At 43.2% G+C, this 16,615-nt stretch overlaps 1 protein-coding gene across 4 annotated transcripts in view; it reads left to right on the top strand.

The window, feature by feature from the left end:
- The window catches only part of NAV2 (neuron navigator 2), a 771,558-nt gene that overhangs the window by 581,976 nt on the left and 172,967 nt on the right, over positions 1-16,615 (top strand). For all 4 annotated transcript variants that reach the window (XM_023191516.1, XM_023191514.2, XM_023191515.2 and 1 more), the window contains 3 exons: positions 178-290; positions 6,167-6,275; positions 8,438-8,827. In XM_023191516.1, the coding sequence (XP_023047284.1) occupies positions 178-290; positions 6,167-6,275; positions 8,438-8,827 (612 nt within the window). The remainder of the gene's footprint in view (positions 1-177; positions 291-6,166; positions 6,276-8,437; positions 8,828-16,615) is intronic.

Raw genomic sequence — 16,615 nt, 5'->3', positions numbered from 1 at the left:
TTAGGACATTGCTCCACATACGGCTAATGAGTTATTTAGCGTCAGTCCGCTCGTCCGCTCTGTTCTGAAGCTTCTTGCTATAGGAGGTAATGGTGGGGGCTGTGGTTAGACCACAGTGGTCCAGACGTGGTAGTTGCCTCTCATGACAAGTGTGTCTGCTTTGGTTTGTGTATGAAGGTCTCAGACGGACACTGAAGGGAATGTCACTGCCGAGTCAGGCTCAACGGGTGTGAGCATGGAGCCCAGCCACTTCACCAAGACTGGACAGCCTGCTCTGGAAGAACTCACTGGTGAGTATGGAGCCCCAGAAATCTGTGTCTGTTGGTGATGAGGCCTTCCATGCACTACCTGCTGGAACAGCATGAACCCAGCTTGATTACAAGCTGCGTTATGGTTGCATTGACTTTGAGCTAAACAAACTTTCTTTCTTTTTTGTTTCCTATTATTTTTCTTCTTCTTTTTCTTCCCTTTACTCTCCCTCTTACAGTTTCTTCCCACCTCCCCAGAATTGTAAACAAATCTCTTACTGGTGTGCAAATCCTGTTTTTAAGATATATTCAATTTTATTATTTAGGGGCTCTGGACTGCACTGATACTTAACTTTGAATCTTCTTGTTTACTCTTCAGATAAAGTTGCTTCTCAACAAGATTTAGAATAGTGGATTTCATTCCTGTATAGAAGCACTGATTTAAAATGTGTTCTTAGAGTCCTACATGAATTAGGGGGAAAAATTATAACATGCTTCTTTTTACCGGAAACAAAAAAAGAAATCTAAATTTTATTTAATTGTAACATAGACAATGAAGATTACAGGGACATTATACTGTATGACAGCATAAAATCCACAGTTGTTGTATAGTTAATTCTACAAGCATTTATTTATGAACACTATACTCTCACATTCTTAATTAAAGAAGAAAAGTCACACCTTAATTAGAATTCTTACTACAGTGGATTCCAAGCTGCCCTCTTCTCTGTCTCTTTTCCCCATTCCCCAACTCTGTGTCCCATGCTCTAGCAACTTCTAGTAGGGAAGTGAGTGGTAAGCCATTGATTTATTAGTGGCTGTGTCACTCTTCTCATATCTTACCACTTCCACAGTCAGGTTAAAAACTGAATCCATGCTTAAAATCCATTTATTAAACTGAATATCCCTGACTACAGCATTTTAATAGCCACATTACAGCTGTGGAATTGTTCTGCAGCTCAATGATTGAAACTTACCCATCTCGCAATTAGACCCAACAATTAATTTCAGAGGATCTGGGTGATCTATTTCCTTCTGATTCCACTGGCTGGGCACAGTGATGGTGCAGAGATTCTTCAAGCCATTTGTAAGCAATCCATCTTAGAATGATTCGGGCCCCACATTTGGGATTGATTTTGTTTCCTTCTTTTCAAGGTTTGTAGCTTTCTTGTATATGAGTACTTGGATAGCATAGGAAAAGGACCAGCAATGAGAAGGGTGTGGAGTTCAGATGGCTGCTCAAGTCTCCATGTACATTCCAGATTGTGTTCTGATGTGCAGACATCAAAAGAACGAGGCCAACGCTTCAGATCCCAGCATGGTTCAGATATGTGGCCCATGGAGTGGTGTGGATTCCTGTCAGACATTGAATCTCAGCAAAATCCACATTGGAAAAGTAAAAGCAGGAGCCAGAGAATATTCCAAATATTACTTAGATTTCAGAGTGACAGATTGCAGTATGTGATCTTCCCTAATTTTTCTTTTTATCTCCATGTCTCCACTGTACGGGGCCTTAAGAACTCAGAAACCCTGAGTTGGCTTTGGGGAAGAGACTTGTGCAGCCAGTAGTGCTTGACTATTCACTCTTTGGTGTCAAATCAAATGGGGTTGGTCGCTAATGAAAATTCCTTATCAGGGTGACATGTCTTTATATTCAAGCAGTAGAAATCATACTTGTGACTATGTTGAATTTTTTTATGGAGAGACTGAATAATAAATAGCATGACGTTGAATTTAACTTACCCACAGCCAATCCTTTGAAATGACAGTGAATGGTGGGACTATTTAGAAATGGACATTTACATAACTATTTGATCAATCGCTTGGTTCTTCCCCTTACTTATGCAAATGAGTGGGTTTTCCTATGGTGTATGATCATGTACAGAACATTATAGTTGAAAAATGTATCTTGGATGATAGAATTGAAGGAATCACACACCCGCTTATCATCCTGCTCATGAATTCCTTCTAAAGCTTGCTGATGACTATCTTTCAGCCTCTGCTTGAATATTTCTTGGACAAAATGTTGTTCCTTCATAAGGCAGCCTGTTATTTTTTTGCTGTTGTTGGCGGCTTCATCAGTTAATGGAGTTCTTTATTCTTACATTTCCAATCACCGGATATAATTCAGCCTTCTGAAGCCCCAGCAGTTTTCATTCTTTTTCATGTTGTAACATATCCCTTAAGGTTTCTTTATTTCCAAGTAAAAATCCTGGATTTTTTCCATGGTCCTTTTGTAACACCTTGATATCCTCCAAACTCAGTCATATTTGGTCGCAATGTGATGCTCTGCCAATCATGACTAGTGGCTTGAGCATCGTTGGCAAAATCCTGATTGCTACAGGTAGACACTAAATTTTTAAGACCTCTCTGAATCGATGAGCTGAAAGCTCCCAGCTGTTTCCACTGGAACTCAATTATGTTTTTATTGTGTTCAGGCTGTGAGTTAGTAGGTAAATCCTACATTCAGGTCATTTTCAGAGGAGGCATAATTGGCAGTTCCGAATGTGATCACCCAAGCATGTCAGGTGGGTTACTGTTTTGTGTTCTTACATTACCCTTGGGGTCTGATGTAGAGCCCTGGAGGAAGGCAAATATTTCCCAGCAGGACCCACAAGAGGGAAACAGGACACTCACATTTACTGAGCCCTCGTTTTGTGCTATGTGCCATCTCATCTGATGCTCACACTAACTCTTCTAGCAGAGGGTTTTTATGTCCATTTTACAAATGAGATCTAGGGTCAAGTGGCTAATACGCAGCACTGCCACAATTCAGATATTTATCTGTGGAAATGTGAAGTCCTTGCTTTTCCTACAACCCCACACTGACCAAACATGTGTTGCATAATAAACATTTCTTAGACTTCTATAAATTGTGTGGGGGTTACCAAAAGGAAAGATGAGACACCATCCCCAACTCAAAGATCTTTGACTTTCTGTCTGGGTGCAGTGGCTATACCTGTAATCCCAGCACTTGGGGAGGCCAAGGTGAGAGGATCGCTTGAGGCCAGGAGTTTGCGACTAGCCCAGGCAGCAAAGACCCTGGGCAACATAGAAGACTCTGCAAAGAAAACAAATTAGCCAGGCATTGCGGTGCATCCCTGTAGCCCTAGCTACATGGGAGGGTGAGGTGGGAGGATTGCTTGAGCCCAGGAGTTTGAGGCTGCATTGAGCTATGATCACAGCACTGCACTCCAGCCTGAGGAACAGAGCAAGACTCTGTCTCTAAAAAATAAAACAAAATAGTTGAATTTCTAATGGAGGGTTAAGACCATTAATAGAGTGATGGATAAGTAAATATGGTTACTATATTTTGTGTGTGTGGTTAAGGTAATTAGTTGAGGTAATTTGTAAACCTATGCCTAGATTTAGCCTCATAATCGATGTTTTCTGAAGGGCCTAGAGCTAACCTAAGAATCAATATTTTGTTAGCAGGCTTATATACATAAAATGTGGCCAAATTGGCAGTAAAAGATTTCACTGATAGCCCAGAAGGTAGATGCAGTTACATTCCTCCAAAGTCATTAGGGGAAGGTATAATAGACATTCATCTTTGCTTTTGTTTAAAAACACATACATATATATGTATTTTAAAGCACTGGGAGGGAAATGCAAGTTTGGCCACTTTTCAGATAAGAGAAAAATGCCTTCCAAATTTCCTTGGGTTAAAAGGTGGAAGGAGATATTGGAAAGCACTTGCATTTTCAAGTAAATTTCCTCCATGAAATCATGGGTAGGTCATTTACTCCATCCCAGCCTCCAGGCACCACCATGCCAAGAACAACCTAAGAAAGTTGTCATCTATCTCAGAAGAAAAGTTAATTCTATTACATTTCTTAGCTGCCCAGTCCCCTGTTAATGACAATTATTGGAAGTTCAACCTGGTGTCTGATGTCAATTCTACTTGCTGCTGCTTCGTGTCTAATGTAAATTCCACTTGTGCTATGTTCTAGATGGAGATTTCTTTGAAAATATTGCTCAACACTTGAAAATAGTCCTAGGCTTTTAAAGACCCATGTCTGTGCTTCTTCAGTCTTCTCAGCTGTCTGTAAAATTACTCTGAGGGAGAAAATGTATACTTCTGTTAATCATTATTATAGTTATTGCCCCTCTCCTCTTCCCTTTGTAAGGCTAAAATAAATGGAACTAGGCCATATGCGGTGGCTCACGCCTGTAATCTCAGCACTTTGGGAGGCCAAGGCAGGAGGATCACCTGAGGTCAGGAGTTCGAGACCAGCCTGGCCAACATGGCAAAACCCTGCCTCTACTAAAAAAAAAAAAAAAAATTAGCCAGGTGTGGTGGCAGGCGCCTGTAATCCCAGCTACTCAGAAGGCTGAGGCAGAAGAATCACTTGAACCCAGGAGGTGGATGTTGCAGTGAGCTGAGATCGTGCCACTGCACTCTAGCCTGGGCGACAGAGCAAGACTCTGTCTCAAAAAAATAGAAAGAAATGGAATTGCCAGAGAACCCAAAACAAGACTGCGCTGTGTCCTAGCTTGTATGTGGCATATTTCTCATGGTACATTAGTGCCAGCTCAGCTCAAATGCTGCTCAGCCAAGTGTCTTCTGGAAAGTTTTGCCCAGGGAATGGAAGGCTGTGGTCCTAACAAAGAGGAACCCAGCTGTCTATTTCTTTCTTTTCTTTTCTTTCCATTTTTCTTTTCTTTCTTTTCTTTTCCTTCCCTTTCCCTTTTCCTTTCTCCTTTTCTTTACTTTCTCTCTTCCCTTCCCTTTCTTTCCTTCTTTTCTTTCTTTCCTTTCTTTTCTGTCTGACTGACTGGCTTTCTGTCTGTCTTTTCTTGCTTGCTTGCTTGCCTGCCTTCTTGCCTTCTTGTCTTTCTTTCTCTTCTTTCTTTCCTCCTTTCCTTCTTTCCTTTCTTCCTTTTCCTTCCTTTCTCCCTTTCTCCCTTCCTCCCTTCCTCCCTTCACTCTCTGTTACCCTGGCTGGATTGCAATGGCACAATCTTGGCTGACTGCAACCTCTGCCTCCTAAACTAAAGACATCGTCCAACCTTAGACTCCAGAGTAGCTGGCACTACACGTGTATGCCATCAGACGGGGTTTTGCCATGTTGCCCAGGCTGGTCTTGAACTCCTGGGCCCAAGCGATCCACCTGCTTTGGCTTCCCAAATGCTCGGATTATAGGCGTCAGCCACTGTGCCCGGCCCCCAGCTGTTTCTTGAAGGCTCCCTGCTCTAGAGCACCAGCTGGCTTGTGTTGAGTGCTTATGGTGGGCACTGTGCTAAGGGAAATCCCGGCCTGATCCCAGTTTGTCCCCACAAATGTCCTTTGAGATCAGTACTACCATTGTGTTCCTTTTAGAAAAGTGAAATCTGAAGGACAGAGAGGACCAGCACCTTCCCCACAGTCACACAGCCAGTAAGTAGAGGAGCTTGAATTTGAGGTGACGTAATACATCTAACAAGGAAGAAAGCAATCTTTCTCTGTATAAATATTTGTGATTAACAGGTGCAGATCTTCTAGCTACTGCAAGCTATCCTTGCCAAGTAGGGCCTAAGATAGCTGCATATATCACCAATAGGTGAACAAACAAAATGCTCCACTCATTTTTGCATGGGCAGAAAATGACTACCTGGTTGGACCTAACCTGAGCGTGTCTCTGCTGGAGACACTGTGGAAATGTGTTTACATCTCAGACTAGGCACTTGGCTTCTCCCACACGCTAGACTTCACCTATTTAAGGAGGCACCTGAAGGAAGAATCTCCTTGGACTTCACACTTCCTTTTGGTTTCCATTCACACTTCCATTCAATCATTCATTCGTTCTCAAATCCTTATTAAGCACCCACAGCGAGGCACATACTGCGTATAGTTATAGTCACAGACATGGATGCTGCCCTTATAAAGCTCAGGGTTGGTCAGAGAATTGAACTAGTCTTAACCCTTGTCTTTCCAGGGGAAGATCCTGAGGCTCGGCGGCTGCGGACAGTGAAGAACATCGCTGATCTGCGGCAGAATTTGGAGGAAACCATGTCCAGTTTAAGGGGAACTCAGGTTACACACAGGTATCTGCAGTGTGAACTACTTTACTGAATTAGCTGGTATCTTAATTTTCTACTGTGTTTGTTCATACCATTAGCAAAGCGATTTGGTTATAACAGATCAATAGCCTTGCTTTCCAAATGTGCCAGAATTCACAAAGAATGCCATACAACATGCAGAAGAGAATTATAGGAAACAAAAATTAGTATAGACAGTTTTTTCCCAAAAGCAGAAGCTTGCTAAATCCATTCAACAAACGATACTGTAGACCAGCTCTATTTAAATTTCACTTTACTTGCATTTTCTAAAACTATCTGGTGCTGTTGAAATGAGCAGGTGAACTGCATTTGACCCATGTGATAAACTGAATAACTTGAATTCCTACCCACTCTTCTGATATGCAGCACTCTGTACTATTGTTAGACATGCACGTGCATAAAACATGTAAGGAAATATTTATAAAAACTTATGATGGTGTTTAAACTCTGATTTAGTTGGATGAAATCTAGGATTATATTGGAAACATTTATCAGGTACTTTCATTGTTGAACAAGAAGTTGAAGAGGATGCAACCCTGGGATGTCCTTTGTGATTTGGGCAGGAGGAGGTTTTATAGTTTGTGGAAGTCGAGGAAAGTTCTCGTTGTCCCCACTGAGCTTCCACGGAGTCTCCTTTGCTTCTCCAATTTCAGTTTCTTTAATAAGTGGCTATGGCAAGGAAACCACAGGGCTTCCACTGTCAGCAGTTTTGGCAGATTGGGGTTAACCACTGTGGGTTCCATCTCCAATAGGACTGAGGCCCAAAGCAAGGGGTCCAATCTGAGAAAAATAAGGCCACTTCCAAGATCAGAGGAAAACAAAAACAGCTTAAGGGACCAAATTGGCTCTTCCAGAGGAGAGTAAACTCGGGCGTTTGGGGGTGGTGCTGTCTTAAACCTTTAGGTATCTGAATGAAGGGAGTCAGATATTGGATCTCGTGACTCTACCATTAGTGTGAAACATCCGTCTTTCCACCGTCATCACTGACACTGACTTAATGTTGGCATAGCAGTTTCACGGTGGGATGGTAATTATGACAGGAGGGAAGACTTCAGTGGTTTCTTCTGCAGGGAAGAATCTCACTGTCTTTGCTCAGTGAGAAAATTCCAGTTTTCCTGTGAAAGTACAGATGATAGTTTTGACTGGGCTGTAAGGAACTGCAGCGCTGTGAAGACAGTGGAAGACGGACTCTGCCAAGAGATTGAGCTCATCCTTGGGCAGATTCTGGTCCGTGTAACTTGATTGAAGAGGGAACTCAAGCCCAGGCATTTACCAATCTTTCCAGACTTTTTGGATGAAATCTGAGAAAAGCAAAAGTCTGGGGGAAGTGAACCTCAGAGGGTTACAAAATTAGAACTGTGTCCACTGCTCAGTTGGGAGGAAGCTGAGAATATAAAATGTGGTGTCAGGAACTCCTGGTGGGTGGAGAATCCCACCCTTAGGAAAAGAGGGCTGTGATGCAACACCCTAGAATGAATGGGCAAGCAGGAACCTTCATGCCCCATCCTAATCAGCTCAGCATTTTCTAGTATTTTCTTTCTCAGAATGGAAAGAAAATTCTTTTTTGGGGAGGGGAGGGGGATAGAGTCTCACTCTCTGTCACCAGGCTGGAGTGCCGTGTCGCAATCTCGGCTCACTGCAACCTCCGCCTCCTGGGTTCAAGCAATTCTCCTGCCTCAACCTCCCGAGTAGCTGGGACTACAGGCGCGTGCCACCATGCCCAGCTAATTTTTGCATTTTTAGTAGAGATGGAGTTTCACCATGTTGGCCAGGATGGTCTTGATCTCTTGACTTCATGATCCACCCACCTCGGCCTCCCAAAGTGCTGGGATGACAGGCGTGAGCCACTGCATCCAGCCTGGAAAGAAAATTCTTGCAGTTAAGGTCATTTAATTAAAGGAATTTGTTTCTTGTACCATGTTTTAGCAGGGAAAGTCTCCGGTAGGCTTTTCAGAATGTTATGTAGATGTGCAGCTTTCCTTTTTCATTTTGAGCAGAGGAAGCACACCAGGTGGTACATGGGGGCCAGCTGTTTTATCCTATTTTATATATGAGGATTATTTCATAATTCTAAATGATTAAAGAACATATAAACTGTGAAGGATACTAGGTACTTTTGAGTCTAATCAGGTTGGTTTTGTTTCTAGCACATTGGAAACCACGTTTGACACCAATGTCACCACGGAGATGAGTGGCCGCAGCATACTCAGCTTGACAGGGAGGCCCACACCTCTGTCCTGGAGACTGGGCCAGTCCAGCCCTCGGCTCCAAGCAGGAGATGCCCCCTCAATGGGCAATGGGTACCCGCCTCGAGCCAACGCCAGCCGGTTCATCAACACTGAGTCAGGTCGCTACGTGTACTCCGCCCCTCTGAGAAGGCAGCTGGCCTCCCGGGGCAGCAGCGTCTGCCACGTGGACGTCTCAGACAAGGCAGGAGATGAGATGGACCTGGAAGGCATCAGCATGGACGCCCCCGGTTACATGAGCGATGGGGATGTTCTGAGCAAGAACATCCGGACCGATGACATTACAAGCGGGTAAGTACCCAGGGTCGCCCTTTTTCCCAGAGAGAAAGCAAGCTTGGCACCTGGCTTCCCTTTTGTAGGGCTCTATTTGAGTCTTCTGGAGGAGGTCCAACTGCCCGCCTAAGTTTCTGCTGTCCATATCAAAGGCTGTGTGGCACGGAGGGAAATGCTGCTGGGCTGTGAGTCTGAAGGCCTGGGTAGTCCAGGCTTGGCCAGTAACTCACAAACAGCAGAGTGACACCTGAAAACAAACCATGTCGCGTTAGTCCCTTAAAACAAACCTTGCACTAAGGATGGAGTCCTTGCAGGTTAGACGACCTCCCTAGGCCTATGAGATTTGGCCTGTACCTACCTTTTAGATCTCATCTTCCTCTCTCCTACCTGTTTCCCTGCTGCAGCTGTCCCTCCCAATCCTCAATCTTGTCAAACTCTTTTCCACCTCACAGCCTTGCACACTGTTTCTCAGCCTGGATTCTGCTTCCCAGATCTTTGTGTGGTAGGTCCTTCTTGCTGCTCGGCTGACACCTCCTTGGAGGGGCCCTCCCTGACCGTGCAATTTGAAGTAGGTGTGTGTATGCCCTAAGCATCTCCACCACTCTGTGGCAGGCTCCTTTGGAAGCTTATCACTATTTGAAATTAGCCTGATTATGTGTATATCCTTTATTGCCTCCCAGCCCTCTCCTGCTTGCAGCAATAAGCACCACAAAGCAAGGACTTGTCTTGTTCATTCACCGCAGAATCCCCAGTGTGTTGTGTGTAATAGGAGCTCATAAATATTGCTAAATCAATGAACATGTGAATCAGTGAATGAATGAACAAACCCAGCCTCCCTGTTTCTCTGTGTGCTCATATATGAAGTAAAGGGGGGTGATGAGATGATGTCTAAGGAAACTTTCAGGTGGAGTCTGCCATGACTGTATAGCACGAGGCCTGGCCGGCAACTTGTTCATGCTCCCCTCTCAGATCACCTTGCAGACTTAAGGTGCAGTGAGTTATTTCACTTGCCTGAGACTTCTTCCTTCATCTGTTAACGTGACTTGCCCAGAAGTTCTCCAAGATCTTTTCCACCTCGAATGTTCTAGCTGTTAAAGTTACAGATAAGAAAAAGCAGAAATATTAATTGTGCCACTCATTTCCATGAAAATAATGATCAAGAACCCGATGGGTGAGTCAGTATTTTTATAATTTAAATAATAGCTAACTCTCCTATATGCCAAATACAGTGCTAGATGCTTTACTTTTATACTCTCTTGTTCTATCTCCACAGCAATCCTTTGAGGTAGATGATATTACAATCCCCATTTTAGAGATAAGGAAAGTGAAGTCCAGGAAGATTAAATAACTTGCCCAAGGGCTTGCAGCTATTAGCATAATAGTGTATCATCTTGCCAACATTTTATTGCTATATTGAAATATTACAACTACTAGAGTTTATTTCAAAATTAATTTTCCTCCGTTCTACCTCTGTGACTAGAAATGTTCTTTTATGTCATTAAAAGCTGAGGCATAGAGGTGCTTTGGTTTTCAGCCTGTCACTTTTAGAACTATCTTGGGTAGAGAAATCTTTGAAAATAGGATCCACCAAACCTTTTGCAGGGGGAAAAGGAAAATTTCACCTTCACCTTCTGAAGGTTCACTGGAAAATCAACTCACAAAAGGCAGATTCGTTAGAGAAAGGACATACAAATTTACTTAACGTATATACACAGAAGCCTTCAGAATAAATACCCAAAGATATAGGGGAAATTGTCCAATTTTATGCTTAGGTTCTACAAAGTATGTACAGCTGTGTAGAAATATGATTGGGCAAAAAGGGTATGATCTAATGCTAGTAGATGAAGTGGGGAAGGTCTGTCTGTCTAGATCCTTCTTGGCCCTTCTGAGCAACATTCCTGCCTTCTGGGTGTGGGGCAGAGTCCTCTCTGTAATGGAGGTTTCTACAATCAAACAAGGTGGTTCAGATAATTTCCTTATGCACAGGATTCACGCAGAAAGGAAGAGGGGAAATTAGAATAATGTTTGGAGGTTTTATGGCTGGCTTTGGGGCAAAAGGGTTCTGATTTCTATGGCCCACCTGGGGGCAGAGGGATTCTAGTTTCTATGGCTGGCCTCAGGAGAAATAGGACTGAGAGACCAGAGGGCAGGAAAAGGTCAGAGAAAAACTTTCGCTTCTGAGGCCTTTATTTTGTAGTGTTTTCTGAGCCCCAACACCTTACAGTACAACAGATTTCTGCTACCTGGAATGGCTGGCGCAGTTAACGGACTGAGAAATTAAATGACCTGGTCAACTTAGAGCATCATTTTTTTTTCTAGTTTTCTACAAACATGAAAAACAATAGCATACACCTGTTAACTACAACTGAATTGTGCATAATGTAATCTTTGTATTATTGTTTAGAAGACTTTTGGTATCTAGCATGGACTCAGATTTATTATTATCAATTCCCATTTTCATATACTACCAAAACAATTCTGGCTTGTTTTGAGGTTTCTGTATCCTGTAATAAAGAGTTTATTTTATTGTCGAACCAGTCTTAATTATAAAAAGATGGCCAGTGAATTTATTTTGATGTAGTGTTGATTATGTCCACAAGGTGGAGACATTGACACACTCTAACCTGAAGCTTAGTGCTAGCCGAGTAAGAAACTCCTGGTTTCTTTAACCATCCAAACCAGAGCCTTTACCTTTGCTTAAAATCACCAATGTTTACATTTCAGTTCCAGCTTTGCCAAGCTTACGTTTTAGCATGTGTGATAGCACTTAGAGCAAGTGTAGATAAAAAGTTCAGAAATGTAAGCAAAGCACCTGATTACTGAAACTGGAGAACTTTGGTCTGGTTTCTCTTCCTGTTCCTTTTAATGTAGAAATGTACCCTCAGCATGAGGAGAGCTAGCCCAGATGGTACCTAATGCTCCTTCTAGTTGTAGCATTCTAAAACACTTGTTAAGCATGTCTCCACTCTGTGGAAATGCTTGTGAATTTCTGCTTTCGGGCTAAGTTACCAGTTCGTGTTTACATGCAGAGTTCAGGGCAAGACAGTTAATGTCTTTTCTACTCATATCATTTTCTTTCTATAAACTGGCAAGATTATAAATATTGAAAGGCTGGTTATTCTGTGCTTCAGAATCTGTTGAATAAGGCACTGTTGAGGCAATTGATATAGTGAAAGGGAAATAGGCTGAGATATCTTATTGGACAGACCAGGGCTTAAACCCTGCCCAACCTCTTGCCAGCTCTATGACGTTACGCATGTCATTTAACTTCCCTGAGCTTTGAAGCACTACAATTAATATGGTTTTTAAACCTTCAGCTGGATTTCTCTTTGCAGTTGTATCTGATAAAGACCAAAATCCCAGTCAGGGTCTAGATGCCTTATCGCCCTCAAACATCCAGGCGTTTGGAAACAATGAAATGATTAAAGCTTTTGTCCAGATGTTTATTTGGCTTGGTAGAAACATAACCTTGATGTATGAGGAATCTATCAATCCGTACAGAGGCTCTTTGAGGAAAGTTCTTGTAAAAGTTTATAGCAAGTTTATTTAGAAAATCTGATATGAAAGTAAATTCTGGTTTCTAAAAACCTAAGAACTCTGTTTTTAAAGTGACACTGTACCTTGGCTTGGCATAACAGCTATTTTTTGATGCCTCTATTCATTTTTCTGTATTGGTGTGTGCATGTGCACATGTGTGTATCCTTCAATTCTCCCTATGGTAGGGCTGAAATTACTTTATTACCATATTACCATGTAGTTTAGCTAAGAAATTAAGGGCAAATGCCTTTTACAGTGTGTGTGTGTGTGTGTGTCTCAAATCCTTATATTGTGCCTGGTATATACCAGGCATGTCTAAGTACTTTACAGGTTGTTATCTGATCTCTACTCGATCCTTTTATTGGATTGATAAATTGGGCATTGGCTATAGCGGGGAGGAAATTAAAATAACAGATGAGATTTCTCTTACTAGGTTTTGATCTGTGAAGTCAATCTTCTACTCATATTCTAAAATTCAAAGTGCCATATGGTACAGAATAAAATTAAAGGGGCAGACTCCATGTCCATATGTTTGAAATGATTTTTTTTTTCTTTTCAAAGAAGGCACTGAGTTGTACAGTGTTCCATAGTATAAATATATATCCCTTTATGGACAGACAAAAATTGACCCTTTAAATATAACATCAGAAGTTTCTCCCTCTCACAACCTTTGATGACTTCCCGTTGCCTGTGGGAACAGATCTGAATGCCTTAACTAACTATGGAGGCCTTTCATGGCCTTTGCCTCACCTACCTTCGCTGACTTACCCCCGACCACATTTCCCGTCACACACTCCAGACTTCCCACTGCTCTAGGCCACCTGCCACCACCAAAGGCTGGTTCCTGCATTTGCAAAGCCCTGTCTCTGGTTCGTGCATTTGCAAAGCCCTCCCTCTTGGGACATGCTGCTTTCTTCCTGGAATTCCTTTCCCCTCATGCCCATCTGACTAATCCTGAAGAAAACATCTCCCCTGTGATGTCCTCTGGGACTCCCCCAGTCAGAGTTAGCTCTGTTTCACGTGTTTCTGATGGTCTTGGTTCACACCTACCCTTATGTATAAACCGTTTCACTTTGCATGGGAAATGTTTGAGAGGCACTGGATGGTATTGAGGAAAGAAGATGATCTTAAAAGGCAAACAGAATTGAGATTTAGGCCGGGCGCGGTGGCTCAAGCCTGTAATCCGAGCACTTTGGGAGGCCGAGACGGGCGGATCACGAGGTCAGGAGATCGAGACCATCCTGGCTAACACTGTGAAACTCCGTCTCTACTAAAAAAAATACAAAAAACTAGCCGGGCGAGGTGGCGGGCGCCTGTAGTCCCAGCTACTCGGGAGGCTGAGGCAGGAGAATGGCGTGAACCCGGGAGGCGGAGCTTGCAGTGAGCTGAGATCCGGCCACTGCACTCCAGCCCGGACGACAGAGTGAGATTCCGTCTCAAAAAAAAAGAGATTTAATCCTGGCTCTGCCAAGTGAACTGGAACAAGTTCTTAACCTTTGAGTATTAGAGATGGAGCTTGAAAAGAACAGGCAAGAATCTGAGATGCATAAGAAATGTTGTGCACGTGTGTGTGTGTGTGTGTGTGTGTGTGTGTGTGTGTGTCTTTGTCTTTCTCCACTAAACTTGGAATTCCTAGCAGGCAGACAGCACTCATTATTTTTCTAAACCCAGAGACTGGGACATAGCAGGTATTTAATATTTTGAGAATGGTCTGTTCGTTCTTGATGCCTACCCTGACAGGACCTTATGCTTATATAACTCGCTACCACACGCTATGAAGCTCAATGGTTCTATTTACAGAACACTTGGAGAAAGCCAACTTAGCCTGTGGTGTCCATCTAGTGGCTGATAGAGGATGTGATGCTGTGGTTTCAATTGCTTTTCACTGTGAGTCATTGTGTTGGTTTAAAGCTCCTTCCTGGCTGGTGATATTTAGGGCTAAGGATGTTGGCTTTTGAGTATGAGGGTGATCAATAGCCTAGTGTGGAGAGAAACCAGGGTGTAAGCATTTCCTCTTCCACAGTGGCTTTTTAGGGGCTGCTGTTTTCCCTCTTTGGTGGTAGGAATTACTCCATCGACAAATATGGACACAGATGCCTGCTGGGAGACTCCATTCTTCAGAAATTGAGGAACTCATTCGTGCTGAATTAATTAAAGTCATCCCTCAGTGTCCATGAGGGATTGGCTTCAGGACCCCCAGAAAATACCAAAATCTGTGGATGCTCAAGTTTTTCATGTAAAATTGTGTAGTATTTGCATATAACCTATGTATATCCTCCTATATACTTTAAATCATCTCTAGATTACCTATAACATCTAATACAATGTAAATGCTCTATGGATAGTTGTTATGCTTTATTTTTGTTGGTATTATTTGTTCTTAAGAGGGTGCTTCATGCTCTCATGCATCATGAGCATGTATAATGCCCTGTATCTTTTCCTTTTTTTTTTTTTTGAGACGGAGTCTCGCTCTGTCGCCCAGGCTGGAGTACAGTGGCATGATCTCAGCTCACTGCAAGCTCCGCCTCCTGGGTTTCACGCCATTCTCCTGCCTCAGCCTCTCGAATAGCTGGGACTACAGGCGCCTGCCACCACGCCCAGCTAATTTTTTGTATTTTTAGTAGAGACGGGGTTTCACCATGTTAGTCAGGATGGTCTTGATCTCCTGACCTCATGATCCGCCCACCTCAGCCTCTGAAAGTGCTGGGATTACAGGTGTGAGCCACCGTGCCCAGCCTGTCTTTTCCTTTATTGCCTGTCAGTCATCTCTCTGATTCCATCCAAGCAGAGGTAGTGACTTTTCTGTATGCTTCCTTGATACTTGCTGTATCTGTATTAGCCCTGGTAGCACTACATCAGAATTGGTTTATTAGCGTTTGTATGTATGTGTGTGTGTATACGTGTGTATGTGTGTATATGTATGCATGTGCGTGTGTGTGTATATATATATTTATATATATATATTTGAGATAGGAAAGACAAAACCCAAACCTGTTGTAAGTTCTAAAGGTTAAGGTCAAATCTGTCTTGAGTGCTCCTGTATGTTCATTGGCTGGCACAGTGCCTGCCTGTTCTATAGTAAGTAGTCAATAAATGTTTGTTGGCTGGGCACAGTGGCTCACATCTGCAATCCCAGCACTTTGGGAGGCTGAGGTGGAAGGATCATTTGAGCCTAGGAGTTCAAGACCAGTCTATGCAACATAGTGAGACCTGTTGCTACAAAAAATTTAAAAGCTGTTTGTGGTGGCATGTTCCTGTGGTCCCAGCTGAGGTGGAAGGGTCACTTGAGTCCAGGAGGTTGAGGGTGCAGTGAGGTGTCATTACACCATTGCACTCCAACCTGGGTGACAGAGAAAGACCTTGTCTCAAAAAAAAATCAAGTGAATGCTACAACTAACTTTAAGAATGGCAAGGCCAACCATGTTTCTCTAAATGAATTTGTGCCTATGATGGTAGCCCATTGAGTTTGAGGACCTAGCCACATGTCTTTCTTCTTCTGGGCCCTGTCATTTTGGACTGCCTCTAACCCTGTGAGCTTGACGTTATCAGTACAGGAGAAACAGAACTAGGAACATTTGCCATGTGGACTGATGGAAGATAGACATGCCCCTGTTCATCTCTTCCTTCCTTCACTGAACGTTATGGGACAAATGTGTGAGGTGTTTCTCACCAAGTCAGCATAGAACATAGCAGGCGGCACCCTGAGTCAAAAGGGGTAGATTAATAACATGAAAGGCTCTTTCTTATCTAGTGAATCTCTCCAGACCAGACCTGGAGTGACCTTGATAGGCTGTTGTTTCTGGCAGACTGATAGGAGAGAAAGCCAGAGTACTCCTTACAGCCTAACGCACCCTGGAGCCAAGATAAATGAATTTAGGAGAGGCTGTCCTGAAAGGCACTGATTCATGGCAGGTTCCAGCAGGGTGTGGCAGGCATCTTGAGATTTGGAAAGGATAGGTTCTTGTTTCTCTAGGCTGATCCCACTGAAATGATCTTGGCTTTTGGTGTTCTTGGAAGGCTTGGGAAGTTCAGGTTGCCAGCCAGCCAGTGGGCTGGTCTCAGTGGGATTAGGAAGATTGAGCTGTCAAGGAAAGGTAAAGACTCAGCTGTGTGGACAGACCCATCTATAGGGCTTGGCGCAAATGAATGGAAACTCTTTCTTCACAGCACTCAGACACGAAATGTGTGGGTTGCTTTCCCCACACAACCAATTCTCCTACCCCAGCTGACTGTCCTATAATTCAGTTCAATTTGGACACCATCTACCTG

The sequence above is a fragment of the Piliocolobus tephrosceles genome, chromosome 13 (assembly GCF_002776525.5).
Source record: "Piliocolobus tephrosceles isolate RC106 chromosome 13, ASM277652v3, whole genome shotgun sequence".
NCBI classification, from domain to species: Eukaryota; Metazoa; Chordata; class Mammalia; order Primates; family Cercopithecidae; genus Piliocolobus; species Piliocolobus tephrosceles.
This window is presented reverse-complemented; position numbering and strand designations above follow the sequence as displayed.